A 27,872-nucleotide genomic window follows, 5' to 3' on the forward strand; every position below is an offset into this window, starting at 1 on the left:
ATATTTATGAAAGCCTTATTGGAATTCAATTGTGCTACAGTGCAAAGAAAAAAACATCACCAAAATAATCACGGAAATTAAAATTTCAAGCTGTAATATGCTTCTTTAATTGAAACTGGTCTTGAGTTTATATTAGTTCAAGTAGGTAGCTGCGTCAGCATGCGTAGGCTGCAAAGGAACAAGTAAAGGTTTATTCCATACTGAAAAGAGTAGAAAGGAAACACAACATTTCGGCTGTGAAGGCCTCACAGCCAAAACATTGTGTTTCTTCTCTTTTCAGCATTGAGTTAATATTTACCAATTCAATGCTTTTTGAGACGTAATGGTTTATGACAGAAATGAATAGTTACAAAACAGTGTATGTGAAGTAATAAGGCAACCCCTAGTTTATGTAGCACAATTAAGTGGGAAATAAGAATCGGGTGGTTAGTTGGGAAACAAGTAAGCAGTTCAGACACTCTCAACATACAGTATCGTGGAAACGTCATGTCACAATCAAAAGAGACTTCAGAGGACCTCAGTATAAGATTAGCTGATGGTCATCAGTATGGAGAGGGATGCAAAACCATTTCCAAACGTTTGTGGTTCCATCCATCCTGTGTCAGATAAATGTGAAAGACGAATCTTTGGAAAGAGGAAAAAGACTGGAAACTGTTCAAACCACAGTAACTCCACCCAGGACTACCCATCCTGCCAAAATCTTCCCAAGGGCAACCTGGAATATTAAACAGGAATATTAAACATCTAAAGATCCCTCTGTTGCTAATGTCAGTGTTCATCTGAACAGGAATGGAGTTCATGGGAGTGTAGCCAGGGAAAAACCATTAAGGAAAACATTGCTGTCCATCTCGAGTTAATCTCAAAGAGCACCTGGACAATGCACAAGGCTATTGGAACTGGACTAGACATACAAGTCACTATTTCAACTTTTTAGCCACAATGAGAAATGTTTTAAGTGAAGAAAACCAAACACTGCCTTCAAACAGAAAAACCCATCCCGACCATCTACAGTAGTATTATGATGGAAGTATCGCGGTTTGGGGCTGCGTTGCAGCCTGAGGATCCAGGCTGTTTACCACGAATTTTAGCATTGTTTCAACAGAGGAGAATGCCAGGCCATCCATCAGTCAGCTGATGCTGAGTTGAAAGTAGACCTTGCAGCAAGACAGTGATCCTAAACATGCACGCAGATATACAACAGAATGGCTAGCGAGAAAGAGATCTTGCATTTTGGATCGGCCAAAGTCTGGACCTAAACTGCATTGATATGTTATAGACGGCAAAATTTCATCAACTGGAAGAAATTCTATAAGGAAGAAAGGACCAAAATTCCTAAAAGCCAATGCGAGAGATTAATAAACAGTTACAGTAAATCTCTAGTAGAAGTCATTGGTGCTCTTGAAGGTGCCACCAGTTTCTGAAAATTAAAGGATCGCATTCTTATTTATAAGAGGATATTTACAGGTCGATCAGTTGTTACACATTCAACTAGATTATCTTAATCTCTTTTTAAAACATTTGTGAAGATGTAAATACATTTTAGTTCTAAACTATATAAAATACAACCTGGGATTCACAATCTGGGGGGTCGACAATATTTTCTCAGCACTGTTTTCAAATTATAATGAGTGGACAAATAATCTAGATTTATTTCACTTCGATAAGGATTTCACTTGCTAAGGTTCTGTCACACCGTCTACTTTGTGTTCACCAGCTCATCGCAAATGAATGGAAGAGTTTTAATTCAGATTTTTTCATGTTATTTTTAATATAAAAACCCTGACCAAAACTGCCACACCTGGGGAGAGCACTAAAATAATCAACCTATCCCAGACCTATAATAACACACCTTATCTTTAAGTTATGATGGTGTTATTTTTGTGGCTGTCATTTTTTTTAATCAATAAAAATCCAAAGCTGTTCAGAGGTAGCAGTGAATTATTAAAAACTATGAACTATGACAATTATTTATAAAAAACAGAAATTATGTTTTTCATTGCACTATTCAGAGGAGAAATAGTGAGAGTCTCTCCATATGGGTGTCCCATCAAGAAGGTATTATTATTTTCTATTTCTGTTACGACAAGTGTTTCATTTATCATTGTCCGATTACTACATTACTAATCATATACAGTATAGCACATGCAGTAAGTCCTCCTCTGTTGGAAGTTTTGTATTGAGCAAATGTTCGGGGGCAGGGTGGTGGTTCTGTGGCTAAGGATCTGCGCCTGTGGCTGGAAGGTTGCCAGTTCAAATCCCACAGCCAACAGAGGAATCCTACTGCGTTGGGCCCCTGAGCAAGACCCTTAACCCCAACTGCTCCAGGGGCGCTGTACAATAGCTGACCCTGCGCTCTGACCCCAGGCTCTCTCCCTGTCTGCGTGTCTATGTGTCTCATGGAGATCAAGCTGGGGTATGCGAAAAGATGAATTCCTAATGCAAGAAATTGTATAGGGCTAATAAAGTGATGTTGTGTTATGTTCAAACTGTATTTCCCTTGAAAAGCACCCCATTCAAATAATGATATGATGGACATTTTTTTTGTATTTGCACAAACTGCCTTAATCTGAGACTCTCGCTTGGGTTGTAAGAAACCTGAAAGATACAGCTTCCCGAACAGTGTTAGGAACTTGGACTAAGCCGGTTCTTGGTTAAATACACACACAGGTAGGAGGAGGAAGAGAGACAGGAGCACAGGGGCCTGGCCTTTGGCTGCTGCTTGTGCTCAAGCCCCCCCATATTTCTGGTCTCCTTTGTATAAGGACGAATGGATTTTTACTTTGTACGGGATTAGGAGCTTACCGTAGGATTACCATAGGATTTTGTTTATTGAATGCTAAATAACTACTATGTCTTTTCTCATATTTTGCAGTCAACTTATCTTAATGATTTTGCTGGTTTATCAGTGAATCACACACAATTGATGTCTGGTCTGAATAAGTGTTTGTGCTGGAAGGCCAGTGACAATTGGTGAACCTAAAAGGAGCTGTACAGCTCAGGAATCTTGAAGTGTCAGAAATCTGAATTTGAAGAATTTGGGAAACCAGCCCAACTGATACAAGGCCCTGTATCTGTACCTTATTAGACTTATGACGGTCATAGTGATCTAAATGGTGTTGAGGAATGCAGCACAAGTACTGCAGCAAAACCTAAGAAAGACTGGATATTTCAACATTAAATTGGCTCATATTTAATGATAAGATGGGAATGGCTTTATTAAAAATTAGAATACAAAAGGAAATGCATTTATCAAGAATGGATGGGCTGAGTTTTGTCATATGATCAAAAGGTTTTGAAAGAATGAATGTGTCTGAAGACCTACAAAACATGTGGGATACGGTCTGATGAGAAAAACAAAATGCTCATTGATGCCCCATATTCGCAGAGATTCTGATTGATTGGACACTGCAGACACCATAAACACTTTCATTAGCAGGAGCACAACCTGAAGGCACATATAGTTCCTTAACTAGTTCTTACTATTACTATTCCATTCATTTACATAAGAAATGCTTCAATTTTTCTCTTAAAGTGTGAGAGTGGAGCAGAAAAAAGCTTGATGAAAACATAATGTCATAGAATTTTCAAAGACTGGCACCCATGCTCAGGAGAAGGGTCGTGAGAAGATGTGTTGTGAGAGAGAAACCTCCTTCAAAAAGAAGCTTCTGGTAGGAGACCAAAGTCAATCCAGGTTGAGCACTAAAAAGACCAGACTCTCCTCCTGGCTTTAAGTAAGGAATTATTACCTTGCATTTGGGGAAATACTGATTTCTTCTCATGGAATCCATAAGCTATGGAAGGTTTCCTGTTGAGTGATGCACTGTTTTGAATAGGGAAATACAGTAGGTCAATATTTGTGTAGTATCCAATACAGATCCTTTTATTTTGTAAGACACAGGATCCCTCTTTTTCCTAATGCAATGTTTATGTATCGATTATAGGACAAACTCTGTGTCTATAGAAGGCAGGGAACTGGTACTGTTTAACCTGGTTATTATTTTATTACAAAGACGTGCTTCTAATTTCTAAGCCTGAGTTATGTTCAGTATTCTCTGACTGCAGTGGCTATAATTATTGTTAATTTTATAATTTGCTTGCATGGTAAGCTTATTTTGATAATGGTGTATAATTCTTGTTTTGTAATGTTAACACACCAATTGTGCAAGATTATTCTTTACCAAGTCTTTGCACAGCTGTAGCTTGTGACCACTTTAGCTATTTGACTGCACTTTTGACAGACCTTTTCTCCATTTTATGCTTTAACATTGCAGGTGAACCATCATAAGGTATCTCTCTTCCAGAAAATGTTTTTTAGCAAGGAGACACAAGATTTATCAATAACAATGTAATTTTGTCTAAGACAGGTAAAAAAATTCAATCCTGATTCACATTGTTTTGCATGCTGAAGACAGGCCATATTTGTGAATATTAGGATTTAAGCCATGTGAAAATTACCTTCCGTCACGTTGTATGCACTGCATAAAATATATTTAGTGAATGAGCCCTTGGAGTAGGATTTTAACATGCACTGTGGGAATTACTGTATCCTGACATTTTTAAATTGACACTATTTGTGTTTTTTTGAAAAATGATAAAAGGTATCTTCCACTGAATAAATGTAAGGTTTCAGAACAAGTGAGCATGGGCTTTTAGCTTTGCAATTTATCGACTTAATTTTGAGCTTCTGTTCACTTAAGTGAATCAATTAAAATAATCACCACAAAGCTGCTTTTACATTAACAGTAAAAGTTAAATGGCTCATTTAGATGGGTTGTTAAGTATATTTATAGCTGTTTTCTTACAGTTCTGTTTTTTCTGCAATGTTGATTTTATACAGTGTGTGTAATTTGTTTATAAGTCATTTCTTTTTTAAACAATGCAAATTAAGTACTCAAATGTCTTCTACTTGGGACCCCAGAGCTTTGCCTAGCTGAGTGTCTGGGCACTTCAGCTGCTGGCCTTGGCTGTTGCAAGGGTAATACTAGTAATAATAGTAATACTGTACTTGCCCATCTTCTGTCAGATTTTCCTATTTTGTAATCTGTGTTATTAATTTGTGCAGTTACCTGTGTCTGACATGACCTGGGTTATTGAACATTGTGTCAATACATCTGGTTTATAAATGACTGTTCTTATTTATTGATAAGATTCTAATCCCACTCCTCTAATATTTGTAAATAATGATTTATACAAACATGATTTATGCAGGCATGAACAGAAAAATGAAAGCAGATCCTAACTATGCATTTTCTAAAGGTGGTCTTTCAAAAATGTTTATATCTGAGTGTATCAGATAAAAAGAGCTGCTTTGTTATCTTTGAAGCCCAGGCTGAAATTGAGGGCTCTTTCCTGTGCATTTTATCAAACTCCTAAATGTAAATGTCCTGCTGTATCAGCTCAGTTTCTCAGTTGGAAAGATTTCCTGGCTTTCTGTAGCATGTGTACATATTCAAACATGATAGAAAAAGAGGGTTTTATTTTGTAAGCTTTGGTGGGGTGGTATGATACTATATAGAGGGCAGTGTATGCTTTTGGTCACAAAAGTCTACCTACAGTAGCTGTGGTAGGAAAGGCTATCTGCTGCTCTGTACAGTATGTGTGTTTATATTTAAAGAATGCCATGATGACCTTTGAGGAGGAGAAGATGCACATGGCCTGTGAAGACCTGAAGACGACAGAGAAGTTGTGTGAGAGTGACGATACCGGAGTCATTGAGACAATCAAGAACAAGATCAAGCGGAATGTGAGTTGGAGCTGTTGACTGTTACCCAGACAAACATTGGTCTGTAACCCAAGGAGTGAAACCAGTTCCTTTAGAGTTACACATGACATGTAAGCCTTCTGCCAATGATAATAATGTGATTAGCATTCGCACCTTTAATAAAATAGACATTGTGGAAGATTTAATGAAGTCTCTTTAGTTAATTGCTGTTCCAGGATGTGATGGATGGCTGTACTGTACTGTGGCTGGACAGCATGGACACCTTCAAGAGTCTTTCCCTACTTTTGAGGATGGGTGTTCTTATTCAGTGCTTTGTTAAGCACTGTTTCCCCTGTGTTGTCTCTACAGTTCCTTGGGACAGTTCTGTCAGAGAACTGGTACTCAGTTACTAACAGCAACAGTCTTAAAGTTCTAAAGTTCTCATTGACAAATGTTCATCACTGTTGTGTAGGTTTTATGATCTGAAGCAATGGATGTATGTGCTGTGCCATCACTAGACACTCGCAAGCCCAGAGAGGATTTCAGGAGGGTGTTTAAATGACTGATCTACAGTATTTTCATGCTATCTGTATACTAGTTCTAGTTCTTACTATTTAATTTGGCTTGGCACATACATTGTTCTTCAAGCTTCTTTTATCTTTTTTGTCATTCATTGCTACCTTGAGGTACCTGCGTGATTGTTCCTTGTACTACACACATGCAGTACGTCTACTGCAGTTTCCCTGGTCATGACCATACCTTTGCTTTTCCAGACTGACTCCCAGAGATCCACTTCCTCAGTGGTTGATCGCCTTCAGAGACAGATTATTGTAGCAGACTGCCAGGTGTACCTGGCCGTTCTCTCCTTTGTCAAACAAGAGCTCTCAGGTTTGCTGATTTTTTTTTTTTAATTTATTGCTTAAAAACCAATACTACTAAAGAGTAATTACTAACACAGGTTTCTAATCTTTGGAAGTCTCCAATAAAGAACTGCACATTGTGCTGCTCTGTGTCCCTTCACCGACCCCGAATGTTTGAAATAAACGTTGCTTGACCAACAGAAGTGATGCACCCCGTTAGAGCATAAGAACATTTACAAACGAGAGGAGGCTATTCAGCTCATCAGGCCCGTTTGGTAGTTAGTGCTTAATTAGTACATAGATAGATAGATAAGACTATCTATCTATCTTGATCCTGAAGGGAAATTGATGTGTTACAGCAGTCCAGCCCAAGACAAGCAAAAAAAAACAGACATCAGGATAGATGAAAAAATTAGAATACGTACAGTAATACAAAATAAATATGAAATAAATAAATAAAAATAAATACATAGGTGTGTGCAAAATATGATCATAGTCACTGTAAAAACAATAAAATATGTGCAAAATGTGCAAAGGTATATACAGATTGAGTGTCCAAAAAATACAATGGAGCAACATGCTGTCCATAGACGAGCTATTTAAAGGGCTAACAGTCCTAGCCTAGGGCAGCGTTATACACCCTGACAGCCGCCGGGAGGAAAGACCTGCGGAAACGTTCCCTTGAACACCGTAGCTGGAGCAGTCTGTTGCTAAAAGTGCTCCGCTGCCCAATAACAGTCCCATGAAGCGAATGAGAGGCGCTGTTCATGATGGCTGTGAGCTTGGTCAGCATTCTCCTCTCAGCCACCACCTCCAGGGGGTCAAGGCTCAGCCCCAACACAGAGCCAACCTTCTTGAAAAGTTTATTGAGCCTATTTGCATCTCTTGTCATGATGCTGCTGCCCCAGCACACAACAGCGTAGAAGATGGCCGCTGCCACCACTAATTCACAAAAAATGTGTAGACGTGTTCCACATACACCAAAGGACCTGAGCCTCCTAAGAAAATAGAGTTGGCTCTGACCTTTCTTGTACAGGGCGTCAGTGTTACCAGACCACTATCATCCAGGTGTACCCCTAAGTACTTGTAGGACTGCACCCCCTCTATGTCCTCACCCTGGATGGAAACAGGGTTCAGCGGAGACTTATTCCTTCGAAAGTCCAGGACCGTTTCTTTGATCTTGCTGGTGTTTAGCTGGAGGTGGTTAAGATGACACCACTCCACAAAGTTGGTAATCAAGATCCTATATTCCTCCTCCCTCCCCTCTCTAATACACCCCACAATTACAGAGTCATCTGAAAACTTCTGCAGATGACATGCCTCAGAGTTGTACCTGTCAGAGGTGTAAAAGGTGAACAGGAATGGAGCAAGGACAGTCCCCTGTGGAGCCCCAGTACTGCTAACAACCTGTTCGGGCACACAGCTCTGTAGATGTACATACTGTGGCCTGCAGGTCAGATACTCTATAATCCAGGACACCAGGGGAGTGTTCACCTGCGCCGCCTTTAGCTTATCTCTCAGTAAAGGTGGATGGATTTTGTTAGAGGCACTGGAGAAGTCAAAGAACATAACTCTCACAATGCTCCCCATCTTCTCCAGGTGAGAGTTAGTTCTGTATAGCACATAGATGACTGCATCCTCCACTCCCAAGTGTGACCGGTAGGTGAACTGCAGGGGGTCCAGTGCTGTACTCACCAGGGTTCAGAGGTGGTCCAGTACAAGTCTTTCCAGAGTTTTCATTAGGTGTGATGTCAGTGCCACTGATCTGTAGTTATTCAGGACTTTAGGGTGCCCCTTTTTGGGTACTGGCACCAGGCAAGATGTCTTCCAGAGCACCGGAACCTTTCTAATCTCAGGCTCAGGTTGAAGATGTACTGCAGCACTGAACCCAGTTGGTCCGTGCAGATCTTTATCACCTTTAGCACCTGGACCTCTTGCAACTATTTTTTGAAAGACACCAGGGCATCAGCTTTAGCCACAAGGCCAGGCAGCTTGTTTCACCCTCCTCCAGCCCGTGGGCCTCCCTCCTTTTCCGGGTTTCAAAGCACTTCCTCATAGTGTCCACCTGTGCCCGCTGGTTCGAGCTTCACCGCTCTTTCAGAGGAAATCTGTTGGGTCGGCTTTGTCAGTGACTTTGAGGCATTTCCATACCCGCAGCGGGTCCCTTCTCAATCGTCTCTGTCCAGGTCTAAAAAGGTTCAGTTCCTTCAGCCTGGCAGGGTAGGACATTCCCTCGAGCCCCGGCATGTCTCTGGTGGCTTGTCACTGCACTGATTCCAGTGCAGCATTTGTTTTTTCTACAACATGAAGATAAAAAGTGTAAGCAGGATTCTAAATGGGGCCTTTCTAGTGCCTTATACAATTTGCAATTTACGATTCAGTGCTTTTAACGATGTACTGTATCCTCACATTTTATTTTCTCTTTTAATTGCTTTCCCCACATTGTCTAGAACATGCAAATGATGTGTCGACATAAACACCTAAGTGTTAATTTCTCCTAGCTCTGTGTTTCCCATTTTTTATTTATAGGCTATTTCTACAGCAGCAGCTTCATAATTACAGTACATGGCTGCTAAGTACATCAATTTTCTTAGTTCTTTAGTTGTGGTACAGAGGAAAATTATGTTTCTTTTTTGTAGCTTATATTAAAGGGGGCTGGATCCTTCGAAAGGCCTGGAAGATCTACAACAAGTGCTACAGCGACATCAGCCTGCTCCAGGACTCGTGTCAGAAGAGGACTTCCCAGGGATCCCTGCCCTCAGATCAGGCCAATGACAACACTCTGTCCCAGGAGGGGCTGTCGGCAGAATCCCTGAGCCGACTGAAGGGCTCCGTAAGCTTTGGATACGGGCTCTTCCACCTGTGCATCTCTATGGTGCCGCCTCACTTGCTTAAAATCATCAACCTGCTGGGCTTTCCTGGGGATCGGCTGCAGGGCCTGTCTTCTCTCATGTACGCAAGTGAAAGTAAGGACATGAAGGCCCCTCTCGCTACGTGAGTAGGTGTATTGTACTGCATGGGGTAATCGGTTTTCTTATAAAGTGTCTGCAGCTGGTTCTGGTGATTTGTTGCATTGGGGGGATTATTTATCTTGCAGTGCATTATCCGCAGGGGGATCTTCTTAAAAATCACCCCGAATTTCTACATTGCCACTTTTGTTCCTCATTCGTAAAACCACTGTTAACTAACAAGCATTATTTAGTACTGCAAAGGAACAAGTAATAGGTTTATTCCATGCTGAAAAAAAGAAGAAAGAAAACACGTTTCGGCCGTGGAGCCTTCTTCAGGTGTCACCCGAAGAAGGCTCCATGGCCGAAACTTTGTGTTTTCTTTCTTTTTTTCAGCATGGAATAAACCTATTACTTGTTCCTTTGCAGCCTACGCGTGCTGATGCAGCTACCCACCTGAATTATTTAGTACTGGCACATTAAGGAGCAAATGCATCGCGTCTAGCAATCATCGCAAATAACACGACTGAGAACAGTGGAATGGAATGTAGAGTCTTGCACCAACGTGGACAGGAGACTGAGCCCGGAATGTAATCCCACCCATAGTCTTATCCCAGCATGTGATCCCACACACTACCATAGTGATCTAGTAGGAAGGAAATGTGGGGCAGTTTTGCAAATACAGAAGCTGCAAATACAGAAGCTCTGTTCTTTGTTTCCCTGTCCTGCTCCTGACTAAGATTTAAACTGATTTAGGCTGGTGAGCTGAAGCCTTTGCCTTGCGTCATGGCCAACAACAGATAATCCTTTTGAAGTTTAAAGGCTATGGCTGGCAAGATTGAACGGGAAAATTTCTTAAGTCCCCTTTCTCCTAGTAACAGCCTCCCACGATAATACTTTTCTAACATAACAATGTATGTGTATACTTTTAACATGAATATAATATAACTTGTTAAAATGAACAAGTCATACACTGACACATTAATCATGTAAAAAGTGAATAAAACAAAAACAATTCCCATTGATCATCTTCTGTGTATTGTTATCACAGCTGAGGAGTAGAAGCCTTGTGCTATTGTTATTATTTATTAAGTAAAATGATTGCTCTATCTTGATCTAAGTAAACAATAAAAATAGTTTTTAAATAATCACTTTTAGTGTATGGAAATGAGACACAGAAGTCATCCGAAGATGGCCATGTGGTTAATACAAACTTAACTCATCGTCCAAAACAATTCTTATTCTTCCCACTGTATGCATTTCTGATATTGCATGAATATTCGTGCAATCTGTAAGAACATCCCTGTTCTGGATGCTTTGGACTGCTCTTGTAAGATCTAACAAGAGTAATGATTGTTAATTACAGATTCTATACATGCTACATGTTATCATGCTGTTTCTCAATGGTTTCAATATACATGTAATTGTATACATTACATATGTTTCCTGGTCATTTATATCTAGTTTAAAAAAATAGTCTGCATTCTTACAACCCATCGTTTAGCTGGTTGGTGGACAAAAAGATGATTTTGAGAGAAACTGTACTTTATATCTTCCTAACACATTTGGTTCCTTCTCTAAAGAGATTATTTTTCCTGTTAAGTTAAGATCGTTAAAAATACTTCATGGTAAATTTTGCCCAGAAAGGTCTGAAGTATTGCAAGTGATAATTCATAAGCTCTACCACACAGGCGATCAATTCAGTACGGCCATTGGATCCTTCACCATCTAGCTAATCAGTTTATTGCACAAAGAAATCTAATTGTTGTCTACTATTATAACCTGCCTTCTGTATCAGTATAAGAAATACATTAAGATCAAACCCACCACTGTGAATTTCCTGATTCCATATATACAGTATATATACAGGTCCATGGCTGCATTATTAGATTTATTTAATCTGCTGTCATCAATGTGCCTCTTTAATATTTTGAGCTCCGTGGCGAGGTCTTCATGCACACCAATATTTGGAAAGCTTATACTGTATGTAGTGCACAATGAACACACCTTAAATACAGTAGTGCCCTCCTCAGAGTCAGCAGTACACAGTGAAGGCTTATTTGTTATGCAAATAGCATAGCTAACATAATTTTTTTGTCAACATCTTTCTTGCTTGTTAAGTAAGAACTCGACAGTGATGGAAAGTCTTGTGCCGTACCCAGATTATGTCAACTGCAGTACAGGATGTGTTTGCCGGGAGCGTATTCATTCTGTGGCGTGTCATTTCAGAACTCATTCTCATTCTCTCTTGGCATGATGGCCTTGCTTTGCTGAAGCACAGTCTGGGGCAAGTGGGGAAAAAAATACAGTATTTACTGTGTATACAGTTCCTTGCAAAAGTGTTCACCCCTTTCATTTGATGTCTTATTTTCTGGAGTTACAAATTTGACATTTAACTCTATAAATAATCAGTTTCAGCATTCAGCTTTTGATTAAAATACTTTAAAAATGTTTATATGTTTGTGTTCCAACACAGCCGGACATCATGAATAATTTCGCAAGGCCCTGTATATGTGACGTAACGTCAGGATACTTTACCTGGGAGGTAACCAGATGGTATTCGTTACCCACATTGCAAGTGGTTCATGGGGGAAAAAAACCCCACAATTTTTCACAGTTCTTTGCTTTAGCCCATAAGCTGTGTATGATAGTCCTACCATCAGCAGTCGATGTTGCAGGTCTCAGTGTCTTCCTCGGTGAGTTGCGGAGGCTGTGAAATGGTCTCTGAGCTGCCCTGTCCTTGTCCTTCAGGTTGGCTCTGCTGTGGTACCACACAGTGGTGCGACCTTTCTTCGCCCTGGATGGGACAGACACGCAGGCAGGACTAGCAGAGGCAAAAGCCATCCTTCAGAAGAAAGAAGCGGTGTACCCCAACTCCTCCCTGTTCATGTTTTTCAAAGGCAGGGTTCAGAGATTAGAGGTACGCTGATCTTACCTTCTTTTCCCACCTTGAAGCTGCGCAAGACCGGATCTGGTTAGTACTGAGATCAGAGGCGCCCCCAAGGAAAACCGGGTTTAATGCTTCAAGTAATGTTGAAGTAAATCCATTTGTAATACTTCTGGTATTAATGGTCCCAGCAAAGAGAAATTTAGCACCAGAATTGATAACCCCCAGCAAACAGCAGATGTACGAGAGGCAGACATTAAACCATCATCCTGGTGACTTACTCGGGAATAATCCCCTGGCACGGGTGTAAGAGTTGGGTGCTGACCTCAGCGTCCTTGCTAAATCTGTATTCTGGGCCGGCATGTCTGGCCTTAATTCAACTGGTGAAACCATTTCTGACTTCTTCACCTGATTTTCTGTGTCATGAAAGTGCATACTAGCACATACCGGTCCATACCAGTCCATACTGGTGCATAGAGGCTGCTGCACATCAGCCTGCTGGGTGGGTGCTGCTTTTCAGTGGTTGGGTTGGTGATATTTGCCCATTCTTATCTGTAAAGCACTGTGGGGCCCTTCAGCATGAAAATAGCTGTCTAAATGCAAACAATATTGTTGTTACTTAGTTCACTGTGCACATTATTTTCCTGAGTGTAAATGTCTTCTTTGCTTCTCTGTTGTTCAGCCAGCAACTTTTACGCTGGTCCTCATTAACATGCCTTTGTAAAAACTGAAAATGTTATTGTTACTATTATATAAATTATTATTAGTAGGAGTATTAGTTTGTGAAATTAGTTTTTTCCTTCCTTTTTCTGGGTTTGTAGGGGTGCCAAAGAAGACCCTGAACCCTTTTGTGAAACCTCAGATAGTCTCAGTTCAAGGGTTACAGGAGTATTATTAAACTCTGTAAGGACATTTATAGCAAACATTTGTTTTCCCTCCAGTGCCAGATTAATAGTGCCTTGACTTCCTTCCATGAGGCGCTGGAACTTGCAAGTGATCAAAGAGAAATTCAGCACGTGTGTCTGTATGAAATTGGTAAGTGGTCTTTACATGAGTTATCTGTAAGTGAAGCTTAGAGCTTTTGTTGAATAATTAATTATTTTATGTAGTAATTCATATAATTTTGTTGAATAATAAGTATAACAGTGGTAATTTATGTGGTAATTGTAGGAAAGGAAATAGCCTGATATGAATGACCTTGGTTATAAGTCATTCATGACGTCCATAAAAACTAGTTAAAGTCTTCGAGTCCTCCCGCCTCCTAACTCTGCTGTATACAGGTCCTCTTGCAGGTACCCGTTTTATTCATGCCGTTGCAAATGGACACGAATGCATTTCTCTTTCAGGGTGGTGCAGCATGATTGAGATGAATTTTAAAGATGCGTACAAGTCCTTTGAGCGGCTCAAGAGCGAGTCGCGATGGTCTCAGTGCTATTATGCTTATCTGACTGGAGGTTTGTTCAGCCTTTTTAGCCGAGCCAATAATTCTGTCATTTTCACGTGAAGTTCTAGATTGTAACAGTTCATCAGTACACAAAATCATATCCAATAAGTGAGGATTTCGGATGTTGGCTCTCACAGATTCTGTGATACAGTGTTATGTTCTTAGAAAAGTTCAAATATATCTAAATTGCTATTATATATGTATTTACTAATGAGCTATACAAACAGTAACCTTGAAGGAGGCAAGGAATACTGTACGTTCAACATTTTTTTGAAGTATGAAGTATGCTTTAACTGAAACAGTCAAAATTATTATTATTATTATTATTATTATTATTATTATTAATATTATTATTTTTATTACTATTGCCTGGAGTAGACTAAATGTACTAAAAGGTTACAGGAAGCCTTGCATTAACATTTAAATTTCAATTCCAGGATATATTATGTAGTACTAATGCCATAAGTTAAATTATGTAATGTAAACAAAATAATTAAAACATTTCTTTGTGATGAAGGGAATTAACTAAACCTGATCAGACATCTATATTAATAATAATAATAATAATAATATAGCATATTATTAGCCAGCAGCAATGAAGATGTATTTGTAGATAAATAAAATTAACTTTTGGAGAGATGATATCTGTAACAAGAGTAGCCTATTGGAATGTTTTTTAGTGAAACACCAGATAAAACCAGTAAGAAGGCCTGATAATCTTTTTATGTGCTTCATGAAGTCTGCCAGGGAGCTACAGGAGATCTGGAGGGTGCGAAGATGGTTTTCAAGGAAGTTCAAAAGCTCTTCAAGAGGAAGAACAATCAGATTGAACAGTTTTCTTTGAAGAAGGTAATTTTATTTTTTCATTAGCTGTATATTCAGCATCTTTCTTAAAAAACAAACAAACACTTGTTCCAACTTTATCTTCACCAAAATTACATTTTCAGTAAAAGAATCATGCACTCGTGATTTAAGAGAAGTTGCTTAATCATACTGCTTACTAGTTCGAATTACTTGAAGACTTATAAAACAATCAATTTATCAGCACATCAATATCTTTTTTACTTAATGACAATTTACAAGGGTTCTAAAAATGAATCCCGGGGTACTCAGGTTTTTTAGCTGAGAAACTTCACAAAACACACAAAAGAAAACATTTTTTCCGTATGTCTTCATTTTGCCACAGTTTGCCAACCAACCAACCTTTTAATGAATATGAATTCCACACTACACTGCACTGTACACTAGGATTAGAGAATATCACCCCTCTCCCATACATCTGTGATATATAGTACTTGTTTCTATCCTGAAAGCTGCATGTTTACTTTATCACTGCTGTGTTTCTGGACAGGCAGAGCGGTTGAGGAAAATGTCCCCAACTAAGGAACTGTGTATCCTGGCTGCAATAGAAGTTCTGTACCTTTGGAAGGCTCTCCCTAACTGTTCATTCTCCAAGCTGCAGCACATGAGCCAAGGTGAAACATACTGAGCATCCCACCACTCTCTGTGCACTCATTGAATTGCATCTTTAATCTCCTTAATACTTTTTAACTTATGTAGCGGTCAGTTGTACTGCTTCAAAGCACCAAGGCAACTGGTTCACAGTTTGAGCAGGTGAACTGTGTGATGTGTGTGGAGTTTGCATGTTCTCCCCAAGTCTGGATGGGCTTATGCAGGTCTATCTCTTTACCTCTACCTCTGACCTTGTATGGAGTAGCCCCTTTGTCTCTCTCCTCTGTACTCTGTGTCTTGGCTATAAGACTGAAATGGACAAACAACGATCTTTTGCACTACTTTTATCCATCCCTTTTTCTAATCGCTTCTTTCAATTCAGTGTTGAGAGGGAGGTGGAGGTAATCCTGGCAAGCAACAGGCACAAGGCAGGGTACACCATGGATGGGAAGTCCGTCCACACAGGACACACACACTCACACCAGGGTCAGCGTTCCCAGAAGCCAGTTAACCTACCAGCATGTCTTTGGACTGTGGGAGGAAACTGGAGCACCCAGAGAAAACCCACATGGAAACAAGGAGAACATACAAACTCCACACAGACAATACGCCAGGTCTAGAATTGAACTTGGAGCCCAAGTGCTGCAAGGCAACAATGCCATGGTGCTACCACGCTGCTTTTATCTTTATAAACTTTGAAACCCACGATTAGGGTTGGAATTCATTAAAACATTCAGTTTATGTATGGGGAGTTGTTTATTTTGTTTTTAATCTCCTTCAGCGCAGTATAAGAGTATGGCCAGCTGTCATACTTTACTTCCCATTGGAGTTTACCCCCTTTATGATTGCACAACATTAACTAGGTTTTTTAAAAATTAAATGAATGCATGGTCACACACTCATGTGCTGTAACACTGTGATATAACGCCGTGTAATTCATACCTGCTTCTTAAGTATTCTGCATGTGCACTCAGGTTATTAGACGCTTAAGTATTGCCTCTAATGTCATGGATTTCAATTATCGAGATCGCTTTTGTAAAGCAAAAAAGAAAGAAAAATTGTTAAATAGTGGGTTCCGTGTTCTTTCTTTGAGGTCTCGGAGCTCAGGAACATCTTTATTTCCTCTTTTCCACTGCAGTTAACAATACTGTTTAATTGTTTAAAAATGGCACCAGGAAGAGTGCCTGTTCTCTTCACTGCATTGGTGCCATGTAGTGTCTTGTATTGCTTTGAAAGGCTTTGTTTTGGTAGATTTGACAAATTTCCGTACAACCTCTGTCTGTCCTTAGCTTTACAAGAAGTGAATGATCCGGCATATGTGGGCTTAAAGAACCTACTGCTTGGTGCCATACACAAATGTCTAGGAAACACGAAGGATGCCATTCAGGTAAGCCTGTTTAAGGAGCCTTGTACTTAGAATTGTTTTATGAATCAAAAGCAGCAAAAAAGCCAGTCACTTTCCATTCATTTACTGTACATGCTTGTGGTAAGGTAGATATTTAGGTCTTGGGACCGTTAGGTGATGCTGCGGCAGCCCTGTGGCTAAGGATCCGCGCTTGTGGCTGTAAACTTGCTGGTTCGTATCCCGCGGCCGGCAGAGGAATCCTACTCTGTTGGGACCCTGAGCAAGGCCCTTCACCCCAACTGCTCCAGGGGCGCCGTATAAATGGCTGACACTGCACTCTGACCCCAAGCTTCTCTCTCCCTGTCTGTGTGTCTCATGGAGAGCAAGTTGGGATATGCAAAAAGACAAGTTCCTAATACAAGAAATTGCATATGGCCAATAAAGTGATCTGATCTTTGAGCATTAGAACGATTAGATCAGATTATTTTTTTAAAAACTGAAACCAAGTCATAAATATGTGGGAGCAGCAATGTCTTTGTATCCAAAAACCTGTTTCTTTCTCTTAAAAAATTCCTTCTCTCTAGTCCTTCCAGTTGGCCATAAGAGATGAGCTGGGACGCCAGAGCAATTCCTACGTCCAGCCATATTCCTGTTATGAGCTCGGCTGTATCGTTCTGGAAAATCCAGAGGTAAGAAGTATTTCAGTATTTATCTGTAAAATATCCTCCTTCAAGTCTAAAACTAATTCAATCTTGTTTGTCTGATAGTATGATATAATTATTTTCCATAAATTAGTTTATTGTATTTAAAGCATATAACTAGAACTAATTTATTCTTTTAATATCTTGAAAACAGCTGCATATAAAAAAATCAGAGCATTTTCCGACAACATTGATGATTTTATTGTCCCTCATCTTGGAAAAAATTGTGCTCCTCAGGGAAGAAGCACAAGAATATCAACTGGAGTGTCACATGCTGGTGAATTTATCTAATCAGATAATAGCCTGAATTGAGTCAAAAATGTGTCTATGGGTGACTTTCCTGGATCTGACCAGCCAAACTCACATCAAGTGACTAACACTGTACGTGAAAGAGAGAGTACAGAAGAGAAAATATAACAGGAGAGAAGAAGCAGATAGGAGAGAGAGAGTGCCAGTATTTTATACTGCTCAACACTTAGATTCTTCACAGATGAATAGGAACCTGTCAGGCGTTTACACACTAAAGGGACTCATTAAATTAAGGCTGTGTGTTTTGTATATGTGTAATTATTTAATTGTCCTTTTTCAGTATTTTGCTTCCCTTCCCTGCTTTAAATGACTGTGCTCCTACCCTGTCCAAGCATGTTGGCCAGCAATATGCCAAACCATGTTGCAAAAAAGCTCTGGTCCTACCTGACAAAATACCGGACTCCTGTCACTAACCATAACATCTGCCAGCTATGTACAATCGATGGTGCTTTATACACATCTTCAGCCATCAGACATCTCCCTTTATAAAGTCTGACACTAACCTGTACCACTTAAAGCAGACACAGACCTATTAAAAGTGTTAATTACCAGATGAGATTGAATGTTTCTCAATAATACTTTTTTCCTGGGTTTCAGAACCAACACCATAACAAACCATGCTATGCCAGTCTGAGTTAAATCATCTCTGTCTATTTCATTAATTTTCTCTGTGTAGTGTCTAACACAATATCATAGAATACACATTTTGGTTCTAAACATTACATCAGTCTTCTGCCTAACGTGTAGAGTCATCAAAGGATTTTAACCATAAAATAAGGATTACTTTTCATTTATTGTCGCTGCGCTGACAAATTAATTCCATAAATATGTGCATTTACTGATCATAAACATTAGTCATCATAAAAATTTGAAAAAAGTGTGAGTCAATATGTTCAACCCGATAATGCCACTTTTGAATGGAAACAATGTCATCGAATTATGCCTGTAACTTTATTTATGCATGTAGAAAAATAAAGTATAAGGATTTTGGACATTGATGAACTACTTTTGCCATCATTGTGATTAACTGATCATTTGTGACTGACCGTGATACAGTTATGTCTCTTTGTCTGTTACATCAGCTCTATATCACCACTGTGGTTGATTGGCCAAAAGTGATGGGGTGGTTGAACCTATTGAATATCAGACCAGGTGAAAGTTAAGAAAGAAAATCATAGAGCCAGTATGTCCCACTTACCAAGAGAGCACCACATGTCTGTGGCCGGTGTGTTGGTGGCTGGAGTAAGTCCAGTGGAGTAAGCACTGGATCCTGGTCCTCTTTAGCAAGTGGTCTAGTCCACTGTGATGGACATCAGCAATTTGTACTCATCGATGGCATCCTGACTGCACAGCGCTGTACTGTAGGGACATCATCTGTGTCTCATCCTGACTTGACAACAATCCAGCAGGCACTTGCTTGTCCGCATGCCTTTCTTGGGAGATAAAAATGTGAAGGTTTCCCTGTGGGTGACCTGCTCTCCAGATTTTAGCCCTGTTGAGCATTTCTGGTGTGAACTGGAATGACATGCAGAGTTGTAGTTGGGCTGTTGAGGAATCAGTCGATGGCAAATGTTAAACGGCAAAATAGATGAACCTGTTTCAGATCTGTTCCATCAAATGTCATTGCATCTAGAGGTGAAGCACTGTGTAAGAGACTATATAATATAAAGTTTATCACAGAAAAGACTGTCGTTCTGTGATACCTTTGTGAACGTGCTGCAGCAGTGGTAGAGGAATTTGTTGTGATGCTCAGTATAGTTGCAGCCATAGCAGTCCAAGGGCTCGTGGGCTTGCAGTGTCACAGGGCTGCATGCGGGACGCATCTCTACTGTCAGGCGTTAAAGAGCAGAGGCTGAAGGTGGGGCGGTCAGGGGAGTCTCCTGCACCTCCCCGAGGTTTCCGGGCTTGTAGCTCATATATTGTGATGGACTCTAGAGCCAATGAACTGCTGTGCCTTGCAAGGCAAAGCTTCTAGTGCTGACACCAGGAATCGGCTTTAACTTTGTCCAAAAGGCAGCACAACAGATCTTGACCACTGCTTGGAAACCTACAGACAGCCTGACCAAAACGTCCTTTCAATGCATCACGATGTTACTTTGTGAAAGTAAATATTAGATAGACCTCATAATAGGATAGAGGATGTTGAACTGATCCTGATGACACCCCCTGTCTACTACAGTGTTCTTGAACTCTTCTCCACTTTCTTATTAATCCTTCTAAATCAAAGCCAGGTGTCAACTGAAATGATATTTTTTAATATTGTCCCTTTGCATTATTCTCCAATCATCAATGTTTGAAGAATAACGGATTTGGTGCACTTATCCTCAGGAGGCATGAATTGTTTCAGTTTCTGCAAAATGCATAAAATGCGAATCCACATCCACATTCGTCTGTAACACTGGCCCTCGGTTCAGGCTGCCTGACCCAGGAGTCAGGGGTTCAAGCATGGACTAACGGACTAGTTCATGTCACTAGCTGACAGTGACTGGGATTGCCCAGGTGATCGTGCACAGTCGCTCTTCTCGGTTCTTGGTGTTTCAGTGAGGGCTGATCACTGAGTGACACTCCTCTGCACCAGTCGACAATGATGCTCCTGAGCAGTGCTGTGAGGAAAGTAGCTCCAAGGTGGACGCATCGCAGGAGCTGCTTCCACATCCTCCCCTGTGTGTGGGTACGAGGATATTCCCAGTGAATTGACAGTTATTCTACATTATCGATATACAGTATCAAAAGCAACTGGCAAGTTTACATTTATAAAAAATTTGAAAAATTAATAATTTTAAATTATGGTATACACAGTGTTCTGTGCAGGAAATGTTAGGTGTTGGTACTGTATATATGCTAAAAACTTCTGTTTTTCTTTTTTTCAGACTACAGGGAAAGGAAGAATATTGCTCCTTCAGGCTAAGGTAGGGTATACAGTGTTACTAAGCATTTACTGTATATTGTGAATTTACACAGTGAACTACTGTAAAATCTACTAGAAATGTAATATAATGCTAAGACGGTAATGTGGAAATAATGAACTTACTAAACTTTTCCTTACAATCCTACAGGTATCCCTCAATTTATGAAATTTCGGTACCAAGTCTACTAATCTATGCCAGTTTTTTTTTAAATGCTTTTGCTGTAATGAGCAAAATTCCTTCCTTGCTGAGCATCCTATTGTAGGTCACAGAATACACTTCAGTGCATAGCCTGGGTCCAAACATCCTACATCTTCAGTATAATCATATTACTAATTCTGCAGATATCCCAGAGCTGTCTGCCGAGGTTTGTCTCAACAGGGAGGAAATCTGTTCCAATTCTGCTTTCTGAAACCGTTTTTTTGTTTCCTCTCCTGCAGGAGGAATTCTCCGGCTATGATTTTGAAAACAGGCTGCATGTGCGCATTCATGCTGCATTAGCCTCCCTTAAAGAAGTTGTTCCACAGTGACACCGTAACCCCTCCCTCCCGTCACACAGGTGAAAAAGCACTCCTGATCTGCACTTTATGTTGTGCGCAAGACTAAGTGGACACAGGGAGCCTGGCTTTATTTATGTAAGCCAGCAGTGCATAATTCTGTGACTTAATTTTATTTTTGAATTTGTTTTATTCTCATCAGTAGGGGAATCGTTTAGCTAAGTTGTTTAACACTGAGTTGTTTTGTTACATAATTAAGTTAAGAAGAGTCCCAATCCCACAGCAGAGTATCAGGTGGCCATTGTTTCGTGTTGTTAACCTGGTCAATCTTGTTTTTGCCCGTCTACAGACTTGAACGATGAGTGGTAGTGCTTGAAAAGCCAAGAGAAGTCATACTTCTTCATTTTCCTTCAGGCCACATCCATTTGCGGCTGGGGTATAAAACTCAAATCAACAAATCGCAGTTTTGAAGCTGTTGTGTTGATTCTGTCAAGAGGCGAGGGAAAGGTTTTAGTCACTAGTCTGTCTTGCTTTCACAGAACCAAACGTTAATGGCATTTCAATATAGCCATACAAGACAATGTATTAACTCTTACTTAGAAGTTAATTCACTGTTTCTGAGCATCAGTGAGACCTGCTGTACATAAGTGTTTGAGGAATCCAGCCGTCACTAAAACAAACATGCTATCCTATAAAGGTAATTTGTTTGGGATGGTATAGCAATAGGCAAGATGGAGGTACCCTTCTCAGACTTGCAACAATGATTTTAAATTTAAAGTCAACGCACGTCTTTGACTTGTATGCACGAAATGTTGTTCTTGGTTATGAATTAGCAGCAGTTTGGATATCATTTACGCAACAGAGCTATAATGTAGTTCAGTGAAAGACCAGCAGAATGTGCTTACTGTCCTACACTGCGAAAGGAGGAGCCAAAATCTGTTATTTAAAGTGCCATCCACTAAAATAATGTTTTTAATGTCACAATAAAAATCTTTCTCTCTTCTCTTTATACATGATCTCTTTTGACCCAAACATGAACTTTTTAGTCTTTTTTGAAGCCATTGAGATTTTAGACCTTGTAGGATTTTCTTAAATTTCTTTACATAGAACCACTAAACTCTAGAAATTACCCCTTAAATACATTGGAAAACTGTTTTCTATGTATTTTCTAAAGTAACTAAATACCTCAAATTTACACAGTTAACACCTAAATACAGTATGTGTATATATAGTATTCACACGTGTATATAACCTTTGTATGTTGCGTATCACTTAAATATGTCGGAGGAGAGAAGCAGCTTTTATTGTCTTTCATTTCTAGTTTTGGTTTATTCCTTTGATTTGGCTTTTGTTACTGAAAAAGCTGCTGTCTCACAAGTACATTGTGCATGACTATTTACCATCGTTTGCCACAAAAAGATCATTTTCAAAATAAGAAGCGTACCAGGAAGTCCCACTGAAATCCAAGATACCAAATCTCCTTTTAATTCAAATTACAACTTCCATTAATTATTATTGGTATTTAAACCAAGACTGTATTCTGTTAACACACACACCCACAAATACATATCACTAAATGCAGGCCTTCAATGTTAACTCATCTGTAATGTTAAAGGTTGAGCTTTAACCAACAGTTAAAGAAAAGTTCAGCCGGTTTGTATATTGTCTGAAAAACAGTAAGGACATAATGGACAAAAAATAGATATCTATATATTGCCAAATTTGTTGATAATGTGTGTGTAGCTGTGTTTGCCTGGGTGATGGAGATTGCAGGTAAAAAAATGCTGAATCTTTTTGGGAAATTAGTAAATTTGCAGTACCTATAAAGTCCTTATCAAAATAAATTGATAAAGATTTGTGAGTCCCCCATAAATCACCTTGAATTTCTGTGTGTGTGTATATATATGAATTAGAACATTTGCTACTTTTTTGCAGGGGTTTTGTCCTATTTCTAAAATCTAAAATGTAGCGCAGTAATGATTAGGATATTTTCTCGCAAAATATTTGTATCTTTTTCCTGAGTTTCTAGAATAGCAAAGCATAGTATCTTAGAAGTGCATGTTCATAATCAGGTTCATTTCTTGAGGTTGAATACAATTGCAATATAGTCTGCAGAAATTCAGACTTCTTATTCTCGTTTTAAGGATAGAAATGTTTTCCAAATAGTTTTTCATCCTTTATTTTAGGATTACAATGAGGCTTTAATATCAGATCATACTGGTGACGAGTGCTTTGTAGTATATCGATATTCAGTGCCATGGAAAGGTTTGAAGGTGGCAACAGTGGGGTGGTTACTGAGCACACTATTGTTACCTTTTCTGCTCTTTAGTGTTCGCATTATTAATATCTTTGCGTCTCTGAACAGGTCGCTGTTTAATTTTTAAATTACACCACGGCTGTTGGTGTGAAAGGTGCCTTGTACTGTAAGTAGTTTGAGTATAGACTTATGTTGGCCTCCCCGCCTCAGCCTTTGGGTGGGTTGACTTCATATCTTTCTGCTTCAGAAAAATACAGTTCTTCTCTGGGTGCTGTAAAGGTTGGTGCTCCACAGGACTTGGTTGTGGGTCCTTTACTTGCTCTTTTTGTTGCCAATGTCAATGTCAAAGAGTGGTGTAGTCTAGTAGATCAGCCATTGAGCGCATCACCAGGAGTCGGTTCACCCTGGTATTGTGCTCTTGAGAAAGGTACTTTATCCAAGTGATCCCAGGCCATCCAGCTTTAGAAGTAGGGACCAGCATTGCTGGGGGGTGACTCTTGGGACTTGATCTGTGTCCCCTCCTATGGCTGTAAGGAGTCAAGAGCTCTTTAATCCGAATAACCAAAAGACAACTTCTTCAGGAACCCCTTTTACATTCCAAGTTATTTTAGCCATTGACAAGTATTAAGTAATTATTTGTCCTTTTGGCCTGCAGATTTTTTGGGATCTACAACTCAATTTTTTTAATTGGTCGCATTGCTAACTTCAGAGCTTTCACTGCAGGAAGGGTACAGAAATGTTAGCGCATGCCTTTTGGACCTGTTGATGAGTGAGATTCTCAGTTAGTATGCCTTCCTAACGCAATTCCAACTTCTGTACAATACTGCAGGTTGATTACTTGATGATGTCTTCCTGAACATATTACCCATAGGACACATAGGACTGAAGGAGTAAGGAACAAGTTAGGTATGCAAAACCTTGCTTTCTAAATATATGCTGTGGAAATAATTTCCATGTACAGCTCCTCTTGTTTAGTTATAATTATTTCCATTGCCTTAAGTCAGACTTATTGGGCTATAATAACTTGGTTCAGTTTTTTAAAACCTTGTGTATGGGTACTATGTTAGCAATTCTCCAGTTGTGTCAATGGCTTCTGAAGAATATCTTTCATTTCCAACTAGTAAGATACCATCAGACCCTAGTGATTTATTCATGCTGCAGAATCACTGTTGAAACACTTCTCCCTCTTCTACACTAATACTCTCTAGTTATAACAAATGCATGCAACCGTTGCACTTATAAATGGGGAGTGTTTTAGCAGTGTTCTCTCCAGCATCTTTTGGAGCCCATAACATTTTCCATGCTGGCCATTTTACAGTTCCTATAAGTTCTGTTTGAGAAAACCAGACCTCTTCTGCGCTCAGTTTACTTGGCAGGTATCTCTGCTTGTCGTGCAAGTGTGATGATGTGTTTCACAGCCACACAACATCTGACTAAAGACTCTGCTCCCCATTCTTGGTTGACTGTTCCCAGCTGGTAGCTGTCAAATGTCTCAGCTGAGCTCTGATTATGAAACCTTGAAGTCAACACCTTGACTGGACAAGTAAGATTATTGTGATAATGAGCTACACATAAAGTAATTTGAATTGATCCTCCCAGTTAAAGTACCTAATCAAACTGGAATTCCCACTCTGTTGATGTGAAACACTCCATATGGAGGAACAAGTAAAGGTTTGTTCCATGCTGAAAAGAGAAGAAAAGAAGAATGCTCCACAGCCAAAACGTGTTTCTTTTCTCCTCTTTTCAGCAGGGAATAACCCTTGACTTGTTCCTTTGCAGGCTAAGCATGCTGACGCAGCTCCCTACTTAAACTACTCCATAAGGAGGACAGGGTAAGGAAAGATCTAGAAAGATACACTTTTCAGAATCTTTCTCGCTTGGATGTCAAATTAAAACAAAAGTTTGTAAGATTGATTCCAAAGACAGGTCCTATAGATGATAAAATCAACTCCGAGCTAAAAGGCAGTTAACTGGTCTTTGTTTTATTTGTTTGGCCTCAGCAGTAATTTCACCACAAAATCTCAGATTCTGTACTGACAGAAATAAAGGTTTCAACTATGGTCCTGAAGAGCATCAGTCCAGTAATTGTGGAGGTGATATTATTAAATAATCATCTATTTTCTGAAGGCCTAGAACATTTATAAAAACACTCCACATATTGATCAAGAGTAATTTTAATGGTGAATTAAGCAGAGTTCTATATGTGGGTATACAGTAGACTGTGTAAGAAGATTTTGTTAATGTTTTCCTGCTCTTTTTTTATGTATTTTAACATTTTTTGGATGCATTAGCTTTAGTGTAAGACTTGCATGTATTGACTGATACCTTGAATAATCTTGGTGGTGTAAGTTTAAGTTATGAACAGGCTTGTTCCTTTTCAACATCTGTATTTTTGCTGTTCACAGTACACTAGTAAAAGATAACCTCTTCTTCTAGGATTTATTAAGTGAATTTGCTGTATATATTGTTCTGAAAAACAATATTTGGTGTTTACAGTAAGTATTTAACAATTTAAAATGTTCTACAACTAATAATGGTGTGATGCCAAATTGCATAAAAGTCAGAAATGAGAAGTCAGAATATGACCCCATGTTCGATCATCTCCCCCTCCCCCTTTCCAAAAAACATACAGTACGTCTCACTGAAGTAAAAAATAAATCTTCCAGCAGCTCTAATCTTCAGTGGAAGAGCTCCACCACCTGCCGGAAAAAGTCATTAGTAGGTCTAGACCATTAACATGAAAATATGGGCGTCTTACTACAATATTTTAGCAGCAAAAATATAAATGTCAGAAAGCGGCAAACCTACAAATTGTCACAGAAACGCAATATGTAAATGAAAGAAACAACTATACTGATTACGTTCTGTTTTTACACCTACGTATTAAATACATTTAAATCCACGTGTAGTGCATACAAAACCCTGTAGCACTGCATTTTTTTAAAAACAGTGTTTCTCGAAAAGAGTAGGGGTGTAACCCCGGCGTCCTGGCCAAATTTCCCATTGGCCCTTACCAATCATGCCCTCCTAATAATCCCATCTATGAACTGGCTTCATTACTCTGCTCTCCTCCCCACTAATAGCTGGTGTGTGGGGAGCGTTCTGGCGCACTATGGCTGCCGTCGCATCATCCAGGTGGGGCTGCACATTAGTGGTGGTGGAGGGGAGTCCCCATTACCTGTAAAGCGCTTTGAGTGGAGTGTCCAGAAAAGCGCTATATAAGTATAAGCAATTATTAATTATTAGTATTAATAAAATGAAAAGCAATCTGTCCATTATTTTTTCATAACAACAGTGAAATATTGTATTTGTGTACAGATGTTCCTGCATTTTGTCTTGTAGCTTGCAGCATTACCATACATCACTCAATAACTGCTTACCCCTGTCCTGGGAAGCACTGGACACAAGGCAGAACACATCCTGGACAGGACACCAGTCCATCACAGGGCACACAGACACACACACTCACACCAGACCCAGTTAACCTCCCAGCATGCTTTGGGCTATGGGAGGAAACTGGAGCTCCTAGAGAAACTTCACACAAACCCAGGGAGAACATGTAAACTCCACACAGACAGCACCCCACGGATTGAACCCAGGGCCCCAGTGCTGTGAGGCAGCAGTGCTGACCACTGCACCACCATATCTTAAAGTCTTGGGAAATAATTTTACAAACTGGGATTTCAGTACCCATTATAATTCAAAACATGGTGAATATTTTGTAGCAGGAGCATTGCAGATATTCAAGGATTAGACTGAAGAATTAACAATATTGTGCTCATTAACTGTTCCTCTCTAAATCCTTTGGTTTTAATTCTTTCCCGATACAGTATATGGTACTGTATACAGAAACTAACAGGGTATGATTTTAGTGCTCTTTATTAGTACTCAGAGGTATGATCATGAAGCAATACATTGGAGTTAAGTGTTTTTGAGTTGTTTAACTGGGATTGATGTATTCTGAGGCATTTGTGTTTTTTTCTGTAGTGGTAAAGTAAGTGCACAATTTTATTTATTGCCAAATATTGGAGATAACAATGATGGTTTTAATAGACAATCTTTAAATAAACCTTTCAGCCAGCCCTTTTAAGTTTATTTTTTAACTAAAAATGAAATCAATTTGTGCCACAATGTAAGCATTAAAAACATTCTTTATTAATGTTACATTGTCAGTATGAAGCTATAAACCAAGGTCTCACAAAATCCTGTTCATTAGAAAAACCATATACAAAACTTTAAGCCTTGTTAGAACTTGTGATACACTCTACATTGGGAAAGGAGTAAATATATTTTTTTTTTGCAGGAACTGGTTTTCCTGTGTTGAGAAATGTTTTCTTCATGTAATTCAGAAAATTGTAATGAAATAATAAACCTGGTGTCGAAAGGTTACCCTCTAATGCTTGTCTAATGTGGTTATTTACTGCATATTGAAGTGTGGACTCAAGGAGGGGTATTTACAGAGGCAAAGATGCAAAGTCAAATGGTCTTCTATTATGACCTGTTTAATTTACACCCAGGATGAAAAAGGGATAATAAACATCAAATACCAGACAGATTTACAGAGT

General features: G+C 39.4%; 1 protein-coding gene across 2 annotated transcripts in view; it reads left to right on the forward strand.

Moving 5' to 3' along the window:
- The window catches only part of ttc39c (tetratricopeptide repeat domain 39C), a 52,530-nt gene extending 24,826 nt beyond the window's left edge, over window positions 1-27,704 (forward strand). Inside the window, exons 3-15 of one of the 2 annotated variants that reach the window (XM_088918807.1) lie at window positions 5,615-5,743; window positions 6,475-6,589; window positions 9,201-9,555; window positions 12,261-12,429; window positions 13,338-13,431; window positions 13,743-13,850; window positions 14,580-14,689; window positions 15,192-15,315; window positions 16,582-16,679; window positions 17,222-17,326; window positions 20,518-20,556; window positions 20,994-21,112; window positions 21,400-27,704. In XM_088918807.1, the coding sequence (XP_088774933.1) occupies window positions 5,615-5,743; window positions 6,475-6,589; window positions 9,201-9,555; window positions 12,261-12,429; window positions 13,338-13,431; window positions 13,743-13,850; window positions 14,580-14,689; window positions 15,192-15,315; window positions 16,582-16,679; window positions 17,222-17,326; window positions 20,518-20,556; window positions 20,994-21,083 (1,536 nt within the window). In that variant the 3' untranslated portion in view covers window positions 21,084-21,112; window positions 21,400-27,704. Of the gene's footprint in view, window positions 1-5,614; window positions 5,744-6,474; window positions 6,590-9,200; window positions 9,556-12,260; window positions 12,430-13,337; window positions 13,432-13,742; window positions 13,851-14,579; window positions 14,690-15,191; window positions 15,316-16,581; window positions 16,680-17,221; window positions 17,327-17,575; window positions 17,753-20,517; window positions 20,557-20,993; window positions 21,113-21,399 lie in introns of those variants that run through there. The other variant, XM_088918808.1, reaches the window with a different exon arrangement.
- Window positions 27,705-27,872: the final 168 nt, after the last annotated feature.

This window comes from Atractosteus spatula, chromosome 6 (assembly GCF_055471065.1).
Source record: "Atractosteus spatula isolate fAtrSpa1 chromosome 6, fAtrSpa1.hap1, whole genome shotgun sequence".
Lineage (NCBI taxonomy): Eukaryota > Metazoa > Chordata > Actinopteri > Semionotiformes > Lepisosteidae > Atractosteus > Atractosteus spatula.